Source organism: Nelumbo lutea, chromosome 5 (assembly GCF_056320005.1).
Source record: "Nelumbo lutea isolate HS-2025 chromosome 5, American lotus-T2T, whole genome shotgun sequence".
NCBI lineage: Eukaryota > Viridiplantae > Streptophyta > Magnoliopsida > Proteales > Nelumbonaceae > Nelumbo > Nelumbo lutea.
In genome coordinates, this window is record NC_142688.1 from 74,448,241 (window position 1) to 74,474,081 (window position 25,841).

The window sequence follows — 25,841 nt, forward strand, 5'->3', positions numbered from 1 at the left end:
CCTCGAACACTCTAATACAAATTTATTAAGTTAATTCTTGAATAATTACAAGAGAGGCCCTTGGTTGGGTAAGAAATTACAAAAACACAGCATAGAAGAGGATGGGCCCAGAATAAGGCCCATTACAGAAAATAACATAAACATAACATAGAATAACAGCCTATGGGCCTTTCGGCCCATCTTCTCTACAAGCCCCAAGTGGGAACCCCAAATATTTCCTCGGTAGATGATTCACCTGACAAGCCAAAATTGCAGCCAACTCCTCCAAATTTTCAACTTGCCCTACAAGAAAAATCACACTTTTCCCTAAGTTTACTTTAAGCCCTGACACAGCCTCAAAACAACACAAGATGCCAAGCATAGATTCAAACTGATCTGGGGAAGCATCAATAAAGCACAAGGTGTCATCAGAAAATTGGAGAAGATGACCTTCTCCCCACCTGGAGAGATCTCAAAACCACCCCATAAACCTTCTGCAATAGCCAACTTGCTAAACTGAGAAAACACTTCCATCAGACAGATAAAAAGTGGGGGGAAGAGAGGATCCCCTTGCCTAATCCCTCTATAACTTTCATAGAAGCCCGCCACTTGTCCATTGATTAGAATTGAAAATTTAAGGGAAGAAACACAAACTCCCATCCAGTTCCACCATTTGAGACCAAAATTTTTTCTCCCAAGAACAAAATCAAGGCATCTCCAGTTTACATGATCATACGCTTTCTCAATATCCAATTTGCATGCCAGACCAGGTTTATCATCTCTCCTTCTAGAGTCAATTAGCTCATTTGTGATAAGCACACTATCCACCATTTGTCCACCTGGGACAAAGGCACCTAGGTTCTCAGAAATCACATTGGACAAAACCTTTTTCAACCTCTCCACCAAGACTTTTGCCAGAATTTTATAAGAACTGTTGAGGAGGCTTATAGGCTTGAAGTCCCTTAAGTTCACAGCCCCAGCAGCTTTGGGGATGAGGGTAATAAAGGTGGAGTTCAGGCTTCTTTGTAGAAAGGAACTGCTATGAAAGGTCTAAAACACATTCATAAGATGCTGCTTAATAAAATCCCAACATTTGATGTAGAACAGATTTGTCAAACCATCTGGACCAGGAGATTTATCTGTTTCCATTCAGCTAATCACCTCCCTAACATCCTCCTCTGTACCAAATAGCAATCAATATAGTTTTTTTTTATCAATAACTTGGGAAATCAATTTAATTAGAAATTTAAAAAGCAGTACAACCAGAAGTTGTGAAGGAAATAAAGAGGACACCAAATGTCCAGACCCCCAAAAATTACAAATAGGCCCAAAACATAGACCGTCTTTGTCCCCTTGTTTAGCCAAACTATCTGCCAAACTGTTGGCCAATCTTCTAACCCAATTAATTTGAATCAGCATATCCCTGGAGAGCCTTTTGGATCTCCTAAGGCCATTCCTTTGGTGCCAAGATACTTCTTCCCCTTTTCTTAACCAGTTCACAACTGTTTTGGAGTCATCTTCAATAATTAGTCTTTCCAGGCCCAATTCCTTAGCTTTCTCAAGCCCAAATACAGCAGCTACGAATTCTGTAGCTCCCATATCACTATGCCCAGCGGGACCCAAGAATAAGGCACAAATATTGCCTTCCTATCCCTGATAGCTCCTCCAATACCTGCAAGGCCTGGATTGCCCACACTAACCAGCCACAGGGCAGAGGAGACCAGACCACTGATTCAACATGTCTTCTAGAAGATGAAACAACTATAATCCCCCATGCTTTGAAAAAGTTATCAATCTGAAAATCTGAGAAAAGCTTAAACACTTAATCCAATGAGCCACTCAAAGGGATATGGCCTCAATCAAAGCTAGTTCTTTCCTTTTCCCCAAAAAATTCTGGAGTTTCTTTCCTCCAAGACTGTCCAAATAACTGCTGCCCTTGCACATTTCCACATCAACCTACCTCTTTTAGTAGTGCATCTGCAAACAGAAGGGAAAAACAACCCCTCCAAGCTAATAGGAGAGAGACACCTACAACCAAAAAGTGAGGCAAACCACTCCTAGATAAAGCAACAAAAGGACAAGAGATTAAAAGATGAAAAGCAGCCTCACCATTAACCTTGTATGAGCTGCACTAGTTGGGGGACAAACACCAGTTTGGCCTTTTTCATTGAAGCTTATCACAAGTATTAACGCAACCATGAAACACTTCCCAACAGAAGGCACTCATTCTAGGGGGAATGGGAGGACACAAGAATACCAGATACCAATCAATATAGTTAACCAAACACATTGAGATCAAAGACACTTTGTAAGCAAAAGAATTATATTTGATGACTTGTGTATTCCCTACATGCCCTCTGGAAGACAACTTGCTGATGTTTTCAGTAAAGGGTTGCCGAGGGATAATTTTAATGAATTGTAAGCTGGGCACAATCAACACCTATGCGCAACTTGATGGAGAATGTTGTAAGCGTTAAACATCATTTTATTTGTTTTTCCCAATATGTTTTGGTGTTATCACCCAACTAAGGACAATCATGTTTTTTTTTTTTTTTGATGAATCAGTCATCTAATTTCCCCATATTTTAAAGATGAGTATATATATTACAGAAGGGTGGAGAGCAAGTGAACTTGAGCTACCACCCCCTTTCTCTCAATCTTCTTATTCTCCTCTTACTTTCTTTTAGGGCTGAAAACTAACATGCAGTATAGAATGTTCCTGATAGCAACACATCAAACTGAACTTTCATGGTAGTTCCCTAAGCAATCTGGTTCAATCAGGTGTGGGGGGAGTATTTGGAGATCATGAGGTCAAAATGTTAATGAACAATGTAGGCCCAGCAAGGGTTGGTAACTCTTCAAAAGCAGAATTACTGGAACAATATCAAGATCTAAACTAGCATTGGGAGCAAGATGGAATGGAATCAAGGTTGAAGGTGACTGCAAATGGCTTAAGCTGGTTCAGTGAAGATGAAGGTCTTTGGATATTTGGATTTCTGATTAGGGAAATCAAATAATTGAAATCCAATATGAAGTGTTTGTTCAAATGGATTCCTGTTGGAATAATGTTAAATTAACTTAGTTGCAGATGTTAGGGCCTGTTTGGAAAATTAAAGTGTTTTTTATTTCGTTTTTTATTTCGTTTTTTATTTCTGTTATGTCTGTTATTGTACTCAGGGGCACAAGGGTCTTTTCCCTTGTTATTTCTGACGCCCTATATATAGTAAAATAAACACTGGCGCCGCCAGGACTGTTACATTGCAAACCTTCTCTCTTCTCTCCTCTCTTCTCTCCTCTCTTCTCTTCTCTTCTTCTTCTCTTCTCTTCTCTCCTCTTCCGCTTACCTCTGGCCGGCTACACTGTCAAGATGGTACCAGAGCGGGAATGCTGATTAAAAGAGAGCAGATCGATCAACCCTACTGTCAAGAGAAGATTGATCAACCCAAAGAACAGATCGAACAGACTAGCAGAAAAGAAATCTGATTCTGGACTACAAAATAACTACAACTGGTACAATTCTCCCTATTTCTTCTCTTCTTTACTCTCCTTGGTCATGTGCCGAGTGAAAACCCTATGAATCTGGGGCGGCTGAATGCTGTCGAACCTGTGTAACCCCAGTTTTCTTGGATCGTGTGATTGTGTTAAGACAACTGTAGGTCAATGCTGACCTGTCTTCTCAATGGTTTGAGTTGACTATAAGTGAGAAGGATCTCTCCTGCTGATTAGTGGCTGTTAGATTCTTGAATTCTGGTAGGTGGGGACTGATAAAACTATACAGGTCTGAAATCTGCCGAATATTACCTCAGTTTTTGTCCGGAATTTGGTACTGTTTGTGCTCAATCTGGTTGGTAAACCCGAGTGTGTGGGTGTGAACTGAGTGGAGCATTGTTTTGTAGAGTAAGGAGGGGTCCTAAGTCCAGTGTTTGGGACTGATTAACTGCTTGACCATGTTGACTGAGAATTCTGCTACTTCAGAGATCTCAAGGAGCCACAATGGAGTGAGTGGGGGAATGGATATGAGCTTTCCCATGGCTGTCATTCCCTTTGATGGTCTGAATTACCTTGAGTGGTCTAGGGGGATAAAACTCTACATCACTGCTAGGGGGCGAATAGGATACATCAATGGGAGAGTAAGGGAACCGAAGTATGGAAGTGCTGAGCATGATAGGTGGAACCAAGAGAACAATATGGTGATGTCTTGGCTCTTGGTTTCAATGATGCCACGAGTAAGGAAGACTTTTATGTGGGCTTAAACTGCTTGTGAGATATGGGAACAAGCGAAGTCCATTTATTCAGAACAGAGACACTATGCCAAGATATATCAACTACAAGCTGAATCTTCTACTTGCAAGCAGGGGGAGAGGAGTCTCTTGATGTACTATTCTGATTTGACATCAATATGGAAAGAACTTGATCACTATCAGAATGTGAATTGGAAGTGTGATGAAGATGCAAAGGCCTATAAGTCACCTGCATCACAACAACGCGTGTTTGCCATCCTCCTAGGGCTGAATTCGTCATATGAGTCCATCAGGGTACAGATCTTGGGTAGTAAAAACTTTCCATCAGTCCAGGAGGTGTATGCCTTGGTGCAGTCAGAAGAAAGCAGAAGAAGTGTGATGAATGGTGTAGAAGGGGAGTCAGTTGCCCTAGCGGTCCGGGGAAATTCAGATACAAATGTCGGAGGTGGCTTTAAAAGGGGTGACACTCAGAAAAAACCAAAAGATAAAAGCAAGCTTTGGTGCGCTCACTGCCAGAAGACACGACACACTAAAGATACATGCTGGGATCTCCATGGAAAACCTAAATGGGCACATGATTTGGGTAAGAAGTCAGCACCGGATCAGGGCAAGAAATCAGGCCAGCATAATCAAAAAAGGTATAACTCAACTAATATGGCATCGATAGAGACTAGTCCTTCCGTAACTCAGGAGAGACATCTCGGTTCAGACCCTAAGGAAAATATTATCAACTCCTTCTGTGAACATTTGGAATTGTATGATAGGACTCTCCGCCAGGTGGATTCTGGGCCTACTCCTACCTCATTTGCGTCTACATCAGGTAATGCCACAGCCTTCCATGTGTCATCTCATACTACTGATTCACCTTGGATTATTGACTCTAGAGCCTCAAATCACATGACCAGTAAGTCAAATTTGTTCCAGACATATAACCTTCTCTCTGGGATAGATAAGGTAAGAATGGCTGATGGTTCATTTTCTACCATAGCTGGCCGAGGCACCACATCTCTCCCACTTGGTCTTAATCTTCCTTATGTCCTACATGTTCCGAAATTACCTATTAATTTGTTGTCCATTAGTAGTATTACTCACTCTTTGAACTGCTCAGTCACCTATTTTCCGTCTTCATGTGTGTTTTAGGATTTGACCTCGGGGAAGACGATTGGTAGAGGAAGCATGGTGGATGGTCTCTATGTGTTGGAGAATAATGCTGGTCTAGTGGCGACTACGTCCACAAGTTCGTCGAGTGAGACTCATGCCTATTTATGGCATAGTCGTTTAGGTCATCTTTCTTTTGAGTCGTTAAAAGTTATGTTCCCAAAGTTGTTTGAATCCTTGTCAGTGAGTCAGTTATAGTGTCAAACTTGTCAGTTGAGTAAGCACTGTAGAAGTTCTTTACCTTTAAGAAATAAAATATCTGAATTTCCATTTCATATTGTTTATTCGATGTTTGGGGCCCTATTACTCTACCTACTGTGGCTGGCTATAAGTATTTTGTTACTTTGATTGATGATTATTCTCGATACACTTGGGTTTACCCTACGCGATCTTGAGATAAAGTGCCACAAATTGTGAAAGATTTTCAACGCATGGTGTTCACTCAATTCCAAACGGAAATTCATATTTTCCAATCGGACAATGCAAAGGAATATTTCCATAGTGATCTCACGAAGTTCTTTGCTTCAAGTGGGTCACTTCAGCGAAGCTCTTGTGCTAGGACACCCCAACAAAATGGTGTGGCTGAACGAAAAAACCGTCACCTTCTCGAAGTTGCTCGTGGCTTGCTGATTCATATGAATGTGCCAAAACAATTCTGGATGGATGCAGTATTGTGTGCAACATATATCATCAATCGCATGCCCTCTCGGCTACTAGAGTATAAGGCCCCACATCAGCTCTTGTTCCCTACAGCCCCGCTGTCCACCATTCCTATGCGTGTTTTTGGGTGTCGTTGTTTTGTCCACAACCTGCCACCTACTCGTGGTAAACTTGACCCTCGGGCTATTCCTTGTGTTTTTCTTGGTTACCCTTCATCTCAAAAGGGGTATCGTTGCTATGATCGCATTGCCCGCAAATACTATGTTTCCATTGATGTCTCATTCTTTGAGAGTCAACCGTTCTTCTCGATTTCTCCTCAAGGGGAGAGTAGGGTTGAGGAGAAACAGGCGACGACTCAAATTCAATTACCTCCTTTACCCGATCCTCCTCCATTCCAGGTTTTTCATCGTCGCCATAAGAGCTAGCAGAGTTCAAGAGCCGTGGAGCCGGACACTATGCAACCAACATCATCGAATTCACCCGAGGCAAATCCGTCTCATCAGTTAGGCACACTTGCTCCCATTGCTCCTTTAAATGTTAATTCACCTGTCCTCAATGATCTTAATATTCCTATTGCTAAGAGAAAGGGTGTTAGATCTTGTACCACTAATCATCCCATTGCTCCTTCAAATGTTTCACCTTCGTACCGTGCCTTTCTCTCTTCTGTGGATAGTGTCCCCATCCCTAAGACCGTGGCAGAAGCTTTGTCAAAACCTAAATGGACAGATGCAATGCATGAAGAAATTAATGCCTTACACAAAAATGGTACGTGGGAGTTGATAGATCTTCGTGAGGGGAAGGAACCAGTGGGGTGCAAGTGGGTGTTCACAGTGAAACACAAAGTTGAAGGAACTGTTGAAAGGTACAAGGCTAGACTGGTAGCAAGAGACTTCACATAGGTATATGGAGTGGACTATGTAGAGACTTTTGCTCCAGTAGCGAAGATGAACTCTATCCGGATTCTCCTTTCCTTGGCAGCAAATCTTGACTGGGATCTTCACCAATTGGACATCAAGAATGCCTTCTTGAATGGTGACTTGGAAGAGGAGGTGTACATGACCCAACCCCCAAGGTTCTATGCCAAAGGCAGTGAACAAAAGGTGTGCAGGTTAAAAAAGTCCCTATATGGGTTGAAACAATCACCTCGGGCTTGGTTTAGTAAGTTCCATTTAGCATTCCAACAGATGGGGTTCAAACAATGCCAGTCAAATCATACCCTATTTGTAAAAAGAGGTGAAGGTAAAATTGCAGCTCTTATTGTGTATGTGGATGACATAGTGATCACAGGAGATTGGGAGGTTGAAATCCAGAGACTAAAAAAATTCTTAGCCACTAAATTTGAGGTGAAGGATCTAGGCCCCTTACGATACTTTCTTGGAATTGAAGTTGCCCGCTCTCACGAGGGCATCTTTATTTCCCAACGGAAGTATGTACTAGATCTACTAGAAGATACAAGCAAGTTGGGGGTAAAACCATCCGATTCACCTATTGAACCTAATCACCATCTGGGAGACAGTCAGGGAGAGTTTTTGAAAGATGTAAAGATGTTCCAGAGACTCGTGGGGAGACTTCTGTATTTGTCTATGACCAGGCTTGATATTGCCTATGTAGTGGGTGTCCTTAGTCAATTCATGCACAACCCGAGGACAACTCACTTTGAGGCTGCAGAGAGGATCTTGAAATATCTCAGGAAGTTTCCTGGAGCTGGTTTGTTGTTCTAGAAACAGTCACTTAAAAGTGGAAGTATATACTGATGCAGATTGGGCAGGAGCAATCAATGACCGAAAGTCTACCAGTGGTTATTGTGCCTTTGTATGAGGAAACCTTGTCACATGGAGAAGCAAAAAACAAAGTGTAGTGGCTAAATCCAGTGCTAAAGCAGAGTATAGAGCGATGGCTCATGGGGTTGCGGAAATCATGTGGATAAGAAATCTGTTAGGTGAACTGGGTTTCGCAGTAAGCAATACTACGTCACTCTACTGTGACAATAAAGCTGCCATCAATATTGCTGCTAATCCAATTCTGCATGATAGGACGAAATACATTGAAGTGGACAAGCATTTTATCAGAGAGAAACTTGAAAGTGTAGAAGTGTGCACACCATATGTCAGCTCGGAAGAGCAACTTGCAGATATCTTCACCAAAGTTCTTCATCATGTGCGACACAAAGATTTGTGTGACAAGTTAGGCATGATTGACATCTATGCTCCAACTTGAGGGGGAGTGTTGGAATAATGTTAAATTAACTTAGTTGCAGATGTTAGGGCCTGTTTGGCTAATTAAAGTGTTTTTTTATTTCTATTATGTCTGTTATTGTACTCAGCACAAGGGTCTTTTCCCTTGTTATTTCTGTCGCCCTATATATAGTAAAATAAACATTGGTGCCGCCAGGACTGTTACATTGCAAACATTCTCTCTTCTCTCCTCTCTTCTCTTCTCTTCTCTTCTTCTTCTCTTCTCTTCTCTCCTCTTCCGCTTACCTCTGGCTGGCTACACTGTCAAGAATTCCAAAATCAGATAACATCCTGGCTGATAGTTTCACAAGATTGGGGGATGCATAGAAATATTCTAGAATCAAGTGTGCCAGGTCTAGGGAGGGGCATCATTGTTAACTGGGTTAAATGATTGTAAAAACTTGTGAGGGGAAATGAACAGCCATTAGCTGTTTTTCTACTAACTACTCTATTTTGGAGTGCAGAGCTCTATCTCCATTACATTGCATATCCAATAAAATTTCACCATGTTAATGATCAAAAACAAATTCTCCTAAAACAAGTGTAGAGTTCTATTTATGCTGATTCCAGCCCTCAGTTTGTTGTTTTACCCCTCTTACTGCTGTCTGATTTTTCCACTCACAAGTCACAAATACATAACATTAGGTCATTCTTTCCTACTCTAAAATAGCTACATGTTACGGAAACCAGCTCATTAGATATTTGCAACCTTGTGGCTCAGGAAGTATTAGCCTGTAAGAAACCTAGGAAAAAAGGAACATTACCAAAAGTTCATTCAGGCTATCCAGGGCCTGTGGAGGGGTGAACTAGATACTGACCCAAACTTCAGCATTTTATTGCACAAAGTGGCCACCTTATAGTCAAACCCTTGTTCTCACAGTTTTCTGCCCAAGATTTTACCACTGCATCAAGCAATGGCCCCTTTGTCAGTAGCATAGGACCCAAATATGAAACTTAGATGTAGCAGAATGCAGCATTTACTGCTTCAATTTCTCACTTTGCTTCTTAATGCAGTGTTTCTACCATGCCAATCTGTGCCTGTAATCAACAAGGTGTGGGCCACCTTTGAGTCACTCCCATGATACAAATCAAAACAATTTAAATTCCAAAATCTAAAACCATGACCAAGCAAATGAATGTGTGACAAGCACTGGTAACTTTAATCTTAGTGGGATGACATTTAACATGATACATCCACTAGGGAGGTGTCTTAGGACTAGAAGATTCTCTGAATCATATATAATGTGTACTGCTATTCTGGATACCTATTAATATTTGTTGTTTCGTTTACATGTAAAGAAAGCATATTAACAAAGATAAATGATGTATAAAACTTCCTATGAACTTTAGAACACCTATTTGAACCAATTCTTGTCAATAGCTCACTATCAGGGCCCTTGGTTTCAGAATGTAAATACACATATCAACAAATCATAAAATTTTCCATTAGGGAACCAATTCTACAAGGAAAGTTTTTCACCAGTGTGGTGTCACATATAAGACAGTTGCGACCTAGGTGCAACAACAATCAACCTGTCAGAAATGTCACCCCTCATGTAAAAGTCACCTAGAAGATCACTACCCCTTTCTTTTTGATAAGGTTTTCCCTTCTTTTCTTTCTTTTGAGATCACTTCTCTTAAAAAAAATAAAAATAATAAAAAAACCGATAGTTGCTAAACTAAAGTCTAGTACAAGAAAATAATTTATGTCTGAAGCATAAAAACACCAACCAAACTTCTAACAAAAGGTGTATTTTCAATTTAGTTATGTCAAAATTACCTCACTAAGAGTAACTCTTGAACTCTTGGAATAAATCTAACAAATGGGAACTCAAAGTTACCTGACTGTTAAGTGCAGAAGTAGCTGATCCTCGGTCTTCTGGTTGCAATGCTAGAAGGACATCAATAAGAGCCAAGGCTGAAGAAGGAAAGTCCTTGAACGTCTCTACAACACAACGCTTATAAGGATGTTGAGGCTTGAAACTGGTTGCATGCGGCAATCTTGATTTCCTCCAGTAGTCTTCAGAGGGTGAACCACAAAGCTTAAAAATCTTGTGCAGTTGTTCAACCTATAAATGTTAAACATGAATACGTCAACTATCATTTAAATCCATATGGAGAAAAGACTCATTTTTATCAATTGTTGTCTTGAAATGTAATCCATTTCCTAAAACTGAGAAGTACAAACCTAACAGATCTAGGAAATAGACAGGGAAGTACCTCAGTTCTTCCTGGCATGATAGGCTTCCCTGCAAGTAACTCTGCAAGGATGCATCCTGTGCTCCAGAGATCCACAGCAACACCATATTCAGTAGCACCAAGCAAGAGCTCAGGAGGCCTGTACCAAAGGGTTACAACACGGCTTGTAAGCGGCTGCTTTTTGTCAGGATTGAAGAAGGTCGCCAGCCCAAAATCACCAATCTTCAGAAGTCCATTGTTGTCAATCAGAAGATTTGAACCTTTGATATCTCGATGAAGAACTCCACGACTATGGCAGTGTTCAAGCCCACAAAGTAGCTGTTGCATATAACATTTAATCTGCAATTATAATACACAGACTTCTATATGAGACACCAAAAGAAGAATCAACTTGGATTACATAAATTGGAGAAATCAATGATAATGATGCAGACCCATGGCAACTGCCTACTGTCTAGCCTATCATAAGCATGGTCTATAATTTCTAAAAGGGATAATTACTTGTATGTACCTTGAAGTTTGAGGAAACTACTTATATATACCTTGTAGTTTCAAAACCTACTTATATATACGCACTGAGGTTTACACCACAGGTCCATGAGGCCACATGCCTCATATGCCTTTTGCTTGAGGCATTCTAGAAGTGTACACCTCATGCACTTCATGCACACCTCAACATTTTATAACGTTGAATCTAACAGATAAAACATAAAAGACCAAAGTATGCTTAACCATTCATTAGATTTTCAAAACATGTCATTCTTTCTCTTCTCTTCTTTTCCATCTTCCTCTATTTCTTCTTCTTTATTCCTTCCCCTTTTCTCCGCTGCTGCAAACACCATCACCAAAAGACAACGGTGGAGTTTCATAGCTGTAATGGACATTTCTTCTTCTTCACCGCTGTAAACACCACCAAGATACAACAGTGGTGTTTCAAAGTTGTAATGGATGTTTCTTCTTCTTCCTCCCTTCCTCTCTTCTCCTCAGCTGTAAACATCACTGAGAAACAATAGTGGTGTTTCAGAGTTGTAATGGATGTTTCTCCCTCTTCAATATCGATGGACATTGAAGAAATTTCGATATTGAAAAACATTCCACCATGTATAGTTGGAGATATTTCAGAGATATTTTGCTAATTTTGCTAAGATATTTGGAAAAACTAAAAAATTAGAAGAGTTTTCTAGAAACATGAAATTAGTTAATAAAACTTTAAGAGGTCACTAGAAGAAATATAATTGCACATTTAGGTCTCAAAAAACCACAGAAAAAAACTATATAAATCAAATAGGAAAAATTAAGAGACTGTAACAGGTATGTTTCTCTTTAACTCCCTTTTGGTCTTTATTCTCTTCTTAATATATGTCAATTACTTGTCTTTATTGTTACTATATGTTTTGATTAGATTGAGAACACTCTTTTGTAGTCATGTGCATTTTTATTTTTCTTTGGAATTATAGTACCTTTAAGTGATTCATATCAAAGTAGTATGCAAATTATCCGATCAACAATTTTGTGTTGGTTCTTTTAGGAAAATATTTTTTAAAAAAATTATGATAATTTTTTATTGGAAAGTAATGATTAATATTCTAAAATTTTAAATTTTAATTATACAGTTTATCAATGAAACCTGAAATATCACCAACATATTGGCAAAATATCAGGAATATTTGGAAAACATGAACTCCTAGAAGATCTTGTATTGCCACCTAGAAAATGGGGATATTTTAGGGATATTTTGCCAAATATCATAGATATTGTGAACTATGTCCCTTCCTCTCTACCCCGCTTCTGCAAATGCCACTCGATTGAAGCACTATTCAATTGCTTTGTTTGCCCCTTGTAAAAATTCATACAAATATTTCCATTATCTACTTTCTTAGGTGTGCCCCTTGTAAAAATTAATCAAAATTGATATCTCCCCATTTCCTTTTAAAAGTCAAACCCGCATAGAACAAAAGATGAAGAGAGAAGAAGGTGGGAAGTAGGAGAGAGAAAAGGAACCAGTGGGCGGGGAAAATGGTGTGCTGCAATGGGACCAAAGGGGAAGAAAAAAAGTTGGTGGTGGAGAAACCCAAATTTGGCTGAGCCCTCCCCTAGTTCTAGTGCTTTGCAAGAGGCCAAAAAGGAGGTAGCTCGGGTCTTCTCAGAGCAGAACAAGGGTACCTCACAGAGAGGTACATACTTGGGTACAAAAAGGGGTCTTTGTGTTGATACAACGACAGGGATTTTCTTCCCCCAACTCAGGGAGACAGAGTGCTCTAATTTCTCAAAAATGAAAGTGACTACCACTCCTTCGCCTATGCTTTCTCCTCACTTCTCTGCCCCAGGTAAATCCCTCAACTCTGTCAATTCAGTTTTGGCTACTGATGAGCGCTCTGTGTCCCTTGTTCCAGATTCTTTTCCCAACCAAGAGTCGGAAGCCCTTGGTATGAAAGCCATAATGCGTCTACAGGGGGGGAAGTGGGTGCAAAAACTTGTAGAGAGACAAAAATATGGGAAATCTTAGAGAGCCTTTTGGGTGAAGTGGAGAGGAAGGAATTGTAGAGAGGGAGCTTGGAGGGGACAGAAAGGGCTGTAGTTGGAGGTAATGTGAGAAGGAACAAGAAGTTTCCTAGGAATGAGGAGAGTGCATCTTTAGAAAAAGAGGAAACTAGTGGGGAAGATTCAGTTGTAGAGTTTGTGAAAAAGTTGGGGTGCAAGCTAAAGAACCCGAATGATCTAAAAGCCTACATGCAAAAAAAAGATGACATCAAGATGAAGATTAGAAAGCTGAGTGAAGTGGAGAGATTAAAAAGAGATATTGAGGGGGACAAGAAGTTTGAAGTGAAAGGGATTAGAAGAAAAGGGTCTAAATAATTCTTGGAGGAGTTAGGGTTAAGGCTAAGAGTTTTCAATGAGAATCCTAAGTTGGAATGTGAGGGGGTTGGGCAGAATTAGGAAGAGAGTGACAACTAAAGAGGTAATTAAGAAGTTTAATCCGGATGTGGTAATGCTTCAGAAGTCCAAAAGAATGGATTTTGATTGCAGATGGGCAAGGAGTGTGTGGAGTTCTAGGGGGATAAAGTGGGTGGCTGCTCCCTCGTGGGGTTCCTCAGGAGGGATTGTGACCTTGTGGAAAGAAGATTTACTCATAGGTGTGGAGGAGCTAATTGAAGATCATTCTGTCACCCTAAAGTTCAGACAGGTAGACGATGGATATGAATGGGTACTAACAAATGTGTATGGCCCCAATGACTATAGGCAGAGGGAGAAATTATAGGAAGAATTGAGTGACATTAGAGGCCTCTGGGATGGACCTTGGTGTGTGGGAGGGAATTTTAATGTAGTCAGATTAATAAAGGAAACCAACAACCCCAAACAGAGAGTGACAACAAGTATGAGGAAGTTCAACCAATTTGTGGACTCTTTTGAACTCAAAGAACTTCCCTTCCTAAATAATAACTTCACTTGGTCCAACCTTCAATCAAGGCCAATTTGCTCTAAGTTGGACAAATTTTTGTTCTCAACAGATTGGGAAGAACATTGGGGCAATATTACCTCTAGGGCTCTCCCAAGATTTACTTCAGACCACTGGCCTATAGTGTTGGTCAAGGAGGAATTAAGAGGAGTTGGGCCTACCCCTTTCAAGTTTGAAAACATGTGGTTAACTCATCCAGGTTTCATTGAGAAGATCAAAGAGAGGTGGGAGCAAGCTAATCCGGTAGTTCATTGGGAGGGAATGAGAAGTTGGGCCTACCCCTTTCAAGTTTGAAAACATGTGGTTGACTCATCTGGGTTTCATTGAGAAGATCAAAGAGTGGTAGGAGCAAGCTCATCCGGTAGTTGATTGGGAGGGAATGAGGGTCCACAAGAAACTCCAATACTTAAAATCACAATTAAAGGAGTGGAATAGGCTGGAGTTTGCAAAGGTTCTATCTCTCAAGATAAAGAAGGTGCTCCCCTCTATTATTGCACCCAACCAAGGTGCTTTTGTGGAGGGAAGACAGATCACCGATCAGATTCTCATTGCAAATGAGAGCTTGGAACGCTTGAGGAAGTCAAAGAAGAAGGGAGTGGTTTGCAAATTGGATTTGGAGAAGGCTTATGACTTGGTTGATTGGTCTTTCTTGATGGAGGTGTTGAGGAGTTTTGGTTTTGGAGACAGGTGGTGTAAGTGGATCTAGGGTTGTGTTAGGACTTGTCATTATTCTATCTTGGTGAACGGGACTGTGGTTGACTTCTTTCCCGCGTTGAGAAGTCTAAGACAAGGAGATCCTCTTTCCCCATTTCTTTTCACCCCGATTGTTGATGTGCTTGGGAGATTGATCCATAGAGCAGACTCGAGGAATTTGATAAGAGGGTGGAGAGTAGGAAGGGAGGATGTTACCTTAACACTTCTATAGTTTGCAGATGATACTATCCTTTTTTCTGTGAAGGATGGTACTCCAATTGGATCCGGAATCTAAAGTTGACAATACAACTCTTTGAGCAGATATCTAACCTCAAGGTAATCATTGATAAGAGTTGTGTGGCGGGAGTGAATGTGAACGAAAGGGACCTAAGGGAATTTGCAGGTGAGCTTGGTTCTGCAACTTCGAACTAGCCCCTGACATATTTAGGCCTCCCTTTAGGAGATAATCCTAAGAGTGTTAGCTTTTGGGCTCTAGTAGTGGAGAGGTTTGAGAAGAGGCTGGCGGCCTGGAAGAGAAATTATCTTTCTTTAGGTGAGAGAGTCGCTCTCATTGGGTCAAACCTAGCTAACCTACCTGTCTACTATTTGTCAGTGTTTAAGATCCCCTCAAAGGTTTCAAATCTTTTGGGAAAATTAATAAGGAACTTTCTCTGGGAGCCTGGAGAGGAGAAGAGAGATCATAGAGTGAGTTAGGAGGTGGTCACTAGGTGTAAAAAACTAGGAGGTCTTGGGATTGGTAATTTCAAGAAAAGGAATATGGCTCTACTGGGGAAGTGGTTGTGGAGGTTTTCATTGGAAAGGGATAAATTGTGGACTAAGATTGTGGCTAGCATTCATGGGCTGGAAGACAATGGCTGGGATTCTAGAATCTTGGCAAGGGCTTCAGCTGCTTCTCCTTGGAAATCCATTCACAATCTGCTTCCAATTTTCTCCCCATGGATCAGGTATGGTCTAAACTCTGGTAACCGAATAAAATTCTGGGAACAACTTTGGGTCGGGGATTCTCCTCTGAAGGACCAGTTTCTTTCCTTGTATGCTCTATCAGACTTGAAAAATGAACCCATATCTTCTGTTGTCAGTTGTTTATGTTTATGTATTCAAGTTTAGTACCATAAGGATACTGATGTAATTTCCTCTTTGATTACATTGTTCGGCTGTACTAGTATAAATAATAATAGATCATTCCTTCGCTCCCTAAGTTCAATAGGGGCCTTCACTCCTCTCGGCTCTCCTCTCCTCTCTCCCTCTCTTCTCTCCTCTTGTCTATCACTTGCTCTTGCTCTTGCTCAACATGGTATCAGAGCAAGTTCATCCAGGCCTGAAAACAAATTAGTTGAGGTCATTCTCCAATGCTGAGTAGGTTGCCTCTTCATCTCCGAGAAGTTGTATCCCTGATGCTCGACTTCAAGAAGGAAGAAGGTGTCGGCCTGACTGTTCAGCTTCCTAGCGCAGAAAAGAGTTCTGGTACAGAGTCTTTTCGTATTCCAGCCCATATGTTGTTTTCATTGATTGCTCGGCTGTAGAGAGGCTGTCACCTGATGTACGAAGAGGAGGTTCTGGTTTGCAAAGAGGCTGGAGTTCAAGAAGGTACTGTCCATCTGCTGTTCGGGTGCCCTGGTATTCAACTGAAGCTGTTTTTTGTTGTCTTTTCTTCTTGCACCCTTCGATGGACTGTTGATGCCCTAAAAATCCGAATGTGGTGTTCTCCTCTGGTGTGTCACTACTATTCGGCTACATTGTTGTTGGACTAAAGTTTTCTTTTCTTCCTTGACTGTTCTTGCTGTTCAGCTACATTATTGATCTCAGTGACTGTTCGGCTACCCTGAAGTTGGGGTCAGCTGATTAGGTGTATGGTGAACTATCACCTTGTGTCTCTCTTCTACTAAGGAGTTGTATGAAAACTGTAAAACCGTAGGTCATACAGACCTGGTGATGTACTGCATTGCAGTGTTTGTATGTTAGTTCATTGGATTCCAACAAAAATTGTAGGTTATACAGACTAGTCCAAGTGTTGCAGCAACAGTGCTCGTTCTTGGCTCTCTGTGAAACCGCAGGTCAGAAGTACCTAGTTGTATGCTGAAATAGCAAGTGCTTCTTCTTTTGTGGACTGAAGGACATAAGATCCCTTTTCTGTAGCAACTCTGTGAGGCAGTGTGCCTTGGGTGTTGTGTGTTCTTAAACCTGAAATCATGAATAGTGAAGATTCAGCCACATCTGGAATCTCCACAGTGCTAAATGGAATGAGTGGGGGTGGTGACCTATCCTTCCCTATGGTTGTTGTTCCTCTTGATGGATTAAATTACCTAGAATGGTCAAGAGGGATCAAGTTATACATCACTGCAAGAGGGAAGATAGGCTACATTAATGGGAGGATAAAAGAACCATCCTCCGGGAGTGCTGAATATGATAGATGGAATCAGGAGAACAGTATTGTTATGTCCTGGCTCTTGGTTTCCATGCAGCCTCAAATCAGTAAGAATTTCATGTGGGCCGAAACTGTGAATGAAATCTGGGAACAAGCAAAGTCTACATATTCAGAATTGAGACACTATGACAAAATTTATCAACTGCAGGCAGCAACTTCTACTTGTAGACAGGGGGAGAGGTGTTTATCGGACTTAACATCTGCCTGGAAGGAGTTGGATCACTACCAGAGTGTGGATTGGAAGTGTGATGAGGATGCTAAGAAGTACAAACAGATTGTCTCCCAGCAAAGGGTGTTTGCAGTCTTACATGGTCTGAATCCTATGTATGAATCTATCAGAGTTCAGATTCTCAGCTCTAAGGATCTCCCTTCTGTTCAGGAAGTCTATGCTCTTGTACAATCTGAAGAAAGCAGGAGAAATTTGATGAACAGCCCTAGTGGGGATGCTGTTGTGTTAGTTGCAAAAGGGGGTGTATCTACTGGTGGGGGATCTTCTTCCCGGAAAGGAGATCTCCAAAAAAAAACTGAAGATAAGGAAAAATTGTGGTGCACTCATTGCCAGAAACCCCAACACACCAAAGATACCTGTTGGGATCTTCATGGGAAACCAAAATGGGCTCAAGATCTGACTAAGAAGCAAAGTTCAGAGGTGAATAAGAAGTACGGGCAGCAAAATACAAAGAAACATCACATGGCCAACATGGTTACCCGGGAGCATCAGCCTACCATTTCTACTATGACTCAGACAAATCTTACTGGACCTGACCCGAGGGAGGACATTATGAATTCCTTCCGTGACCATTTAGAGCTCTATGGTAGAGCAATTCGTCAGATGGATACTCCTCCCTCAACCTCATTTTCATCTAAGTCAGGTAACCCTGCCACTGCTTTCCATGTTGCTTCTCACACCCATGACTCTCCATGGATCATTGATTCTAGAGCATCAAAACATATGACAGGTACGTCCTCTTACTTTCAAACCTATCACCCTCTTTCTGGAAGAGACAAGGTGAGACTAGCCGATGGATCATACTCTTCCATAGCTGGTCAAGGAACCCTCTGTCTTCCTCTTGGCCTTACCCTCTCTGATGTTCTTCATGTTCCAAACTTTCCCATTAATTTGTTCTCTATTAGTAGTGTTACTAATTCCTTAAATTGCTCAGTGACTTTTTTCCCTTCTCATTGTGTGATTCAGGGTCTGGCCTCAGGGAGGACGATTGGTAGGGGTCGTATGGCTTATGGACTTTACATGCTGGAGAATAAGGCTGCTCTTCATGTTACAGAGTCTATGAGTCAGTCCTGTAAGAAAAAAGTCTATTTATGGCATTGTCGTCTTGGTCATTTGTCTTTTGAGTCTTTGAAAGTTGTATTCCCAGAACTGTTTAAGTCAATGTATGTCTCTGACTTTTCTTGTCAAACGTGTCAGTTGAGTAAACATTGTAGAACTCATTTTCTTCAAAGACATAGTAAATCTGAATCTCCATTTCACATTATTCATTCTGATGTGTGGGGCCCTGTTACTTTACCATCTGAGAGTGGCTACAAGTATTTCATTACCCTCATTGATGATTATTCTAGATTTACATGGGTATATCTGATGCAAACTAGGGAAGAAGTACCAAAAATCATTCAAGATTTCCAGCAGATGGTCTTCACTCAATTTCAAACTGAAATCCAAATTTTCCAATCAGATAATCTAAAAGAATTTTTTCATAGTGACCTCACGGAATTTTTTGCTTCGCATGGTTCCCTTCACCGTAGCTCTTGTGCCCGCACACCACAACAAAATGGTATGGCCGAGCGGAAGAACCAACATCTCCTTGAAGTGGCTCGAGGTTTACTACTTCATATGAATGTTCCCAAACGTTTTTGGCTTGAAGCTGTTCTTTGTTCCACTTACCTTATAAACCGTATGCCCTCTCGTCGGTTGGAGTACAAAGCCCCACATCAACTTCTCTTTCCTAAGGCTCCCCTTCTTTCTATTCCTCCTCGTGTCTTTGGTTGTCGGTGTTTTGTCCAAAATCTGTCTCCCACCCGTGGAGAATTGGACTCTCATGCTATACCTTGCATATTTATTGGTTACTCCTTCACTCGAAAGGGCTACCGTGTTTTTGATCTTGTTTCTCGTAAATTCTATGTCTCCATGGATGTTTCTTTCTTTGAAGATGAGCCTTTCTATCCTGTTTCTCCTCAGGGAGAGTGTAGACATGAGGAGAAACTAGTTCAGCTTCCCTCTCTCCCTGACCCTCCACCTTTTCGTGTTTTTTCTCGCTGTCGCAAAGGCCAGCCAAATCCAAGAGCTGTAGAGAATCTGGAAGCTGTACCTCCAGTGCCATCAAACTCCTCGAGGGAGGATCATACTCACTCAGGTATTTTAGCTCCCAATGATATCCTTGAATCTATTGAAAATGATTTCTCTACTGCTAATGATCTAGACCGTCCTATTGCTCACAGAAAGGGGGTCAGATTGTGCACCACAAAACATCCCATTTCCAACTTTGTCTCCTATGAGAACATTTCACCCTCATTCCGTGCCTTCCTTACCTCTATTGACAGTGTCCCTATCCCTAAGAATGTGGCAGAAGCTCTTTCAGTTCCTGAATGGACAAATGCCATGAGGGAAGAAGCTAATGCCCTTCACAAAAATGGCACATGGGAACTTGTTGATCTTCCCAAGGGAAAGGCTCCAGTTGGATGTAAATGGGTGTTCACAGTCAAGCATAAGGCTGATGGAACAGTGGAAAGTATAAAGCTCGCTTAGTGGCAAAGGGATTTACTCAAGTGTATGGAGTTGATTATGCTGAAACTTTTGCCCCCGTTGCCAAGATGAATTCCATTAGAGTCCTTTTCTCTCTTGCAGCCAATTTGGATTGGGTTTTACACCAACTGGACATCAAGAATGCATTCTTGAATGGTGACTTTGAAGAGAAAGTGTACATGATTCAACCTCCTGGGTTTCTAGCCCAAGGCAATGAACAGAAAGTGTACAAGTTGAAGAAGTCCTTATACGGGCTGAAACAATCACCAAGAGCTTGGTTCAGTAGATTCCATGTGGCAGTTCAGTAGAAAGGATACAGGCAATGTCAGTCAGATCACACACTATTCGTGAAAAAATGAGAAGGTAAAATTGCTGCTCTAATTGTTTATGTGGATGACATAATTGTTACTGGTGATTGGAACGATGAAATTCAGAAATTGAAACTTTTCCTTGCAACTCAGTTTGAAGTGAAGGATCTAAGACCTGCCGGATACTTCCTTGGAATTGAAATTGCCCAATCAAAGAAGGGTATCTTCATTTCTCAAAGGAAATACGTCTTAGATTTACTTCAGGACATTGGAAAGATGGGGGTGAAGCCAGTTGACTCTCCCATCGACCCCAACCATAAATTAGGTGACAACTGTGGTGAATCACTCAAGGATGTGAAACAGTTTCAGAGACTTGTAGGGAGATTGTTATACCTTTCTTTGACTCGCCCAGACATTGCATATGCTGTTGGTGTCCTCAGTCAATTCATGCATGCTCCTAGGTCTTCTCATCTTAAGCAGCAAAGAAAATTCTCCAATATTTGAAGAAGTATCCAGGTACTGGTTTGTTGTTTCAAAAGCATGGACATTTGAAAGTTGAAGTTTATACAGATGCAGATTGGGTTGGATCCCAAAGTGACAGAAAGTCTACTAGTGGCTACTGCACCTTCATAGGAGGGAACCTTGTTACATGGAGAAATAAAAAGCAAAATGTGGTAACTAGATCTAGTGTTGAAGCTGAATATCGTGCTATGGCCCACGGGGTTGCTGAAGGCATGTGGATAAAGAATTTGTTGGGGGAGTTGGGTTTTCCAGTGACCAAACCTATAACTCTATTTTGTGATAACAAAGCAGCTATAAGCATTGCTGCCAATCCGGTGCTACAAGATAGAACAAAACACATCGAAGTTGACAAGCATTTTATCAGAGAGAGTTATCACAGGCGAAGTGTGTACCCCCTATGTCACTTCTGAGAACCAATTTGCAGACATCTTTACAAAGGGTTTAAACCTTTCCAGACATCATGATCTTTGTGACAAGTTGGGCATGATTGATATTGTTGAAACTGAAGAAAGGAGAGGAGACTTGTGTGTTTCGGCAATGAGGGCTCTGAGAAGAGTTTTCGAACTGTCTCTATCTCAGCCCTCTAACACTGTTTTATTAGATATTTTTGAGTATTTACAATGAGGCCCTTAGTTGGGCAGAATTTACAAAGAACTTAAAAAAAATAACTTAACATTGACAGGATGGGCCCAAAATAACAAGAAGAATAAACAACCTATGGGCCATTCGGCCCATCTTCTCTACACTCCCCCTCAAGCTGAGCATAGATGTCAATCATGCCAAGCTTGCAGGTATCATGCTGAAGTTTTGTCTTGGGAATGCCTTTGGTAAGGAAATCTACCAACTGTCCTTCAGATGTGATGAAAGGAAGACACACTTCGCCCGAAGAGACCCTTTCCCTAATGAAGTGTCGATCAACTTCAATATGCTTGGTTCTATCATGTTGCACTGGGTTGTGAGCAATGTTGATGGCAGCCTGATTATCACAGTATAACAACACTGGCTTGTCATATTCAACTCCAAGTTCTTCCATCAAAGATTTTAGCCATAATAATTCAGAAACCCCATGTGCCATGACCCCGTATTCTACTTCAGCAGAAGATCGAGCAACAACTGATTGTTTCTTGCTTCTCCAAGAAACAACATTACCAGCTACCAAGCTGCAATACCCAAATGTAGATCTTCTGTCATTAATGTTCCCGGCCCAATCAGCATCGGTGTAAGCTTCAAGTTTCATATGACCATGCTTGGCAAACAGAATACCCTTTCCTGGGGAGCCCTTCAAATAACTTAGGAATCTCTCTGCAGCTGCCAAATGAGTGTATCGAGGAGCATGCATGAATTGGCTAATGCAACTGACTGCATATGCAATATCTGGCCGAGTCATGCATAGATACAAAAGTTTCCCAAGAAGTCTCTGAAAGATTCCTTTGTCTTCTAACAATGTCCCTTCTGAGGCTGAGAGTTTATGACTCATATCAATAGGAGTAGCAGCTGGTTTAGCACCCATCTTTCCAGTTTCAGAGAGCAAGTCAAGAACATACTTTCTTTGGGAGATAAGAATCCCATCCTTGGATCGAGCCACTTCTATGCCAAGAAAGTATCTCAATTCCCCCAAATCTTTAATCTCAAACTCTGTATGGAGAAAAGATTTTAGATCTTGAATTCCTGAGGCATCATTACCCGTCACTACAATATCATCTACATACACAATGAGGTATACTGCCAGAGGTCCACTCCTCTTCACAAAAAGAGTATAATTGGACTGTGTCTACACATAACCAAAGTTAACAAGTGTTGTTCTAAATCTCTCAAACCATGCTCTAGGGGACTGTTTTAGTCCATAAAGAGATTTCTTCAGCCTGCATACCTTCCCTTTTATATCAGTTCCATACATCCCTGGAGGAAGAGACATGTAAACCTCCTCATGTAATTCGCCATTCAGAAATGCATTCTTCACATCCAATTGATAAAGAGGCCAGTCAAAGTGAGCAGCTAAAGATAGAAGAACCCTCACAGATGTCATCTTGGCAACAGGTGCAAAAGTCTCTAAATAATCAATCCCATATGTCTGTGTATAGCCTTTTGCAACCAGCCTGGCCTTGTACCTTTCAATGGTACCATCAGCTCTGTATTTGATAGTAAAGACCCACTTGCAACCAACAGGATCCTTCCCTTCAGGAAAATCCATCACTTCCCATGTGTCATTCTTGTGTAGGGCATCTATTTCAGATTTCATAGCATCCCTCCATTCTGGAATCTTAAGAGCTTCTGACACAGACCTGGGAATAAGATGAGAAGCAACAGAAGAGAGATAGGCAAAATATGAAGGTGAAAGCAAACTGTAAGAAAGGTGCTTGGAAATGCAATGTGCAGTGCACTTCCGTTTTCCTTTTCTAACAGCAATGGTAATATCAAGGTCAGGGAAGGATGAATCCAAAGGTGCTGAACTAGTACCTATGGGCCATTCGGCCCATCTTCACTACAGATATCTTTGCTCCAACTTGAGGGGGAGTGTTGTCAGTTGTTTATGTTTATGTATTCAGGTTTAGTACCATAAGGGTACTGATGTAATTTCCTCTTTGATTACATTGTTCGGCTGTACTAGTATAAATAATAATAGATCATTCTTTCGCTCCCTAAGTTCAATAGGGGCCTTCACTCCTCTCGGCTCTCCTCTCCTCTCTCCCTCTCTTCTCTCCTCTTGTCTATCACTTGCTCTTGCTCTTGCTCAACATCTTCTTTCTTGGTCCCTTTAGCCTCCACTTCTGGCTTTGGATGGAACCTTGGCCTGCGTAGGGCAATTAGGGATTCAAACATGGATAGCTTGGTAACTTTACTAGCCTCCCTTGAGATTGTCTTCCTAAACCCTACTAAGGAAGACACCAGATTTTGGACCCTTTCTAGCTCTGGTACCTTTTCTTGTGCTTCTTTCTTTGAAACCTTAACTCAGCCTCCTATCCCCTTTGGGTTGTCCTTTCCAGTTCAGGAAATTTGGAGCAAGCTTATTCCTCCTCGGGTTGGTTTTTTTGTTGGGAAATTTTCGTGGAAAGAATCAACACTTTAGACTTACTTCAGAGAAAGAGACCCAACTATTGTCTACTTCCTAATAGATGTGTTCTTTGTAAATCTGATGGGGAATCTGGCTACCACCTCATGGTCTCTTGTAAGGCTGCTAAAACTGTTTAGGAGTGGGTTTTCTCCCATTTTGGGTGCTCTTGGTATCCTCCGAAGACTATCCAAGCTTTGTTTTCTCCTTCCTTTTTCAATTGGCCTAGGAATTGAGGGAAGACTACGTGGAGGTGTATTAGGGCAGCAATATGCTGGTCATTGTGGGAAGAAAGAAACTCATGCATTTTTTCTGACAAGGAAAGAACATTGGAAGAATTGTTAGATCGAATCCTTTTAAGGGTTGTCCACTGGCTAAAATCTATGGATTGTTTTCAGATTTTCCTATGGATGACTTGCTAAGAAACTGGAAAGAGTTTGCTTCCATTGCTAGATGCAAGAAGACTCTTAGTCCGTTTTGGTCCCCTCCCCACTCGGGCTTTATAAAGCTGAATTTTGATGGCAGCAGTGTAAGGAATCCAGGGCCCTCTGAGATTGGAGGAGTCTTCAGGAATGAGGAAGGGATTGTTACTGCTTCATTCTTTGGCCCTATTGGAGAAGGTGACTCTCTTATGGCTGAGATCCTTGCAGCGCTTGAAAGAATTCGAAGAGCAAAGGAATTAAATATCAGCCGTTTGATCCTGGAAGGTGATTCGAAGGTGGTGGTTAGTTGGTTGAAGACAGAGGACAGTGGTTTGTGGAACTTTAACAACAATGAAAAAAAAACAGTTCTTATGGCGGGATAGGAACATTGAGATTCAGTACAGCTGGGTGAAGAGGAGTGCCAACTCATTTGCGGATGGGTTGGCCAAGCAAGGAGTGAATAGGGAGTCTGTTTTTTGGGCTAGTTTTTAATCTTTCTTCTTTGCACTCCCTTAGTTTTCTGTTTTTGGGGAGCTAAGTTATTTTATATCCCCTTTTGTATCTGTATTCCCTCTTTTCTTTTAATTTAATGAAGATGGTGTTATTGAAATGTGGAGGTGGTGTGTTAGGAGAAATTGAATGGACAGTTCTCAGTCTCAAGAAAAGAAAAGAAAGTGGGTGTTGAGAGGGAATGGTGGAATGTTCTCCTCTACTGCCAGAAAAATAAATAAATAAATAAAATCCTCTACTCTGATATTCTCCTCTATTTTCTCAATTCAAAACATTGACCCAACCTACCATGTCATCGATCAAGTGTCGATGTAATTGAAGTATCAATTCCCATAAAACAGAAAAAACGAACCACTTCATGAAGAAACTTATCATTAGAGAAAGAGGGAATTCAACCTTGTACAGCAAGATCTCGATTATGCCACCTTGAAGTTGTTGGAACCTAACATTCTGGTACATTAGTATGAAGCTGGAGATTCATCAAATTTACAAAGGTCAATAGTAAGAAGCTGCAGGATGTTCCATGTGAGACAAGTTATTGCCTCTTCTTAATCCACGAACTTTCTCAAACTGAAAAACTCCTCTCATTCAGAGAGAGAGAGAGAGAGAGTAAATATTGCAATGCAAAAAACCAAAAAAAAATAATGAGGTAATCTATATAGTTTTTTATTGATTTATGCATTATTTTCAGGTGCCAGGCCATTAGAAATGAGTTGAGAGGTGGGCCCAGTTTTGAAGGTGGGTCAGTCCAAGAGGCTTTTGAGGTTGCACAGCTAGAGAAACATAAATCTCGTGAGCCAAGAAAAGAAACGTTGGGAGAAACTAGGAGTCCTGCAGATAGTTCAGGTGTCCCAGAGGTTGAAGAGGATTCAACAGAGAAGGTGGTCACAGAAGAAGGCACTTGCAATGCTGAAGGTTTTGTTTGGAGAACGACAATTTTCTTCCCCAAAAAGAAGGCTCCAGGGACGATTCAGGAGGAGGACAGGGCAAAAAAAAGGAGTGTTGTAGAGAAGAGGGAGACTCAATAGGAAAGGATGATGAAGTGTTAGTGAACATCACTGATGGTGAGGAAGAAGAAAGGAATTGCAGTCAAGAGGATGAAGTGACTGGGGTGATAGGAGCTAAGGAAATGGGAGATGCGGAAGAGCCATTGGGGAAGGGAGAAGGAGAAAAGAACGAAGTTCTAACAGAAGAGAAAAGAAGGG

The 25,841-nt window shown here is 41.2% G+C and overlaps 1 protein-coding gene across 1 annotated transcript in view; it reads right to left on the bottom strand.

Annotated features, from left to right (window-relative positions):
• The window catches only part of LOC148852925 (putative serine/threonine-protein kinase At1g54610), a 117,297-nt gene that overhangs the window by 58,239 nt on the left and 33,217 nt on the right, over nucleotides 1-25,841 (bottom strand). Inside the window, exons 3-4 of the mRNA XM_088942389.1 lie at nucleotides 10,493-10,810; nucleotides 10,114-10,341 (exon numbers count right to left, since the gene is read on the bottom strand). Of these exons, the coding sequence (XP_088798515.1) occupies nucleotides 10,114-10,341; nucleotides 10,493-10,810 (546 nt within the window). The remainder of the gene's footprint in view (nucleotides 1-10,113; nucleotides 10,342-10,492; nucleotides 10,811-25,841) is intronic.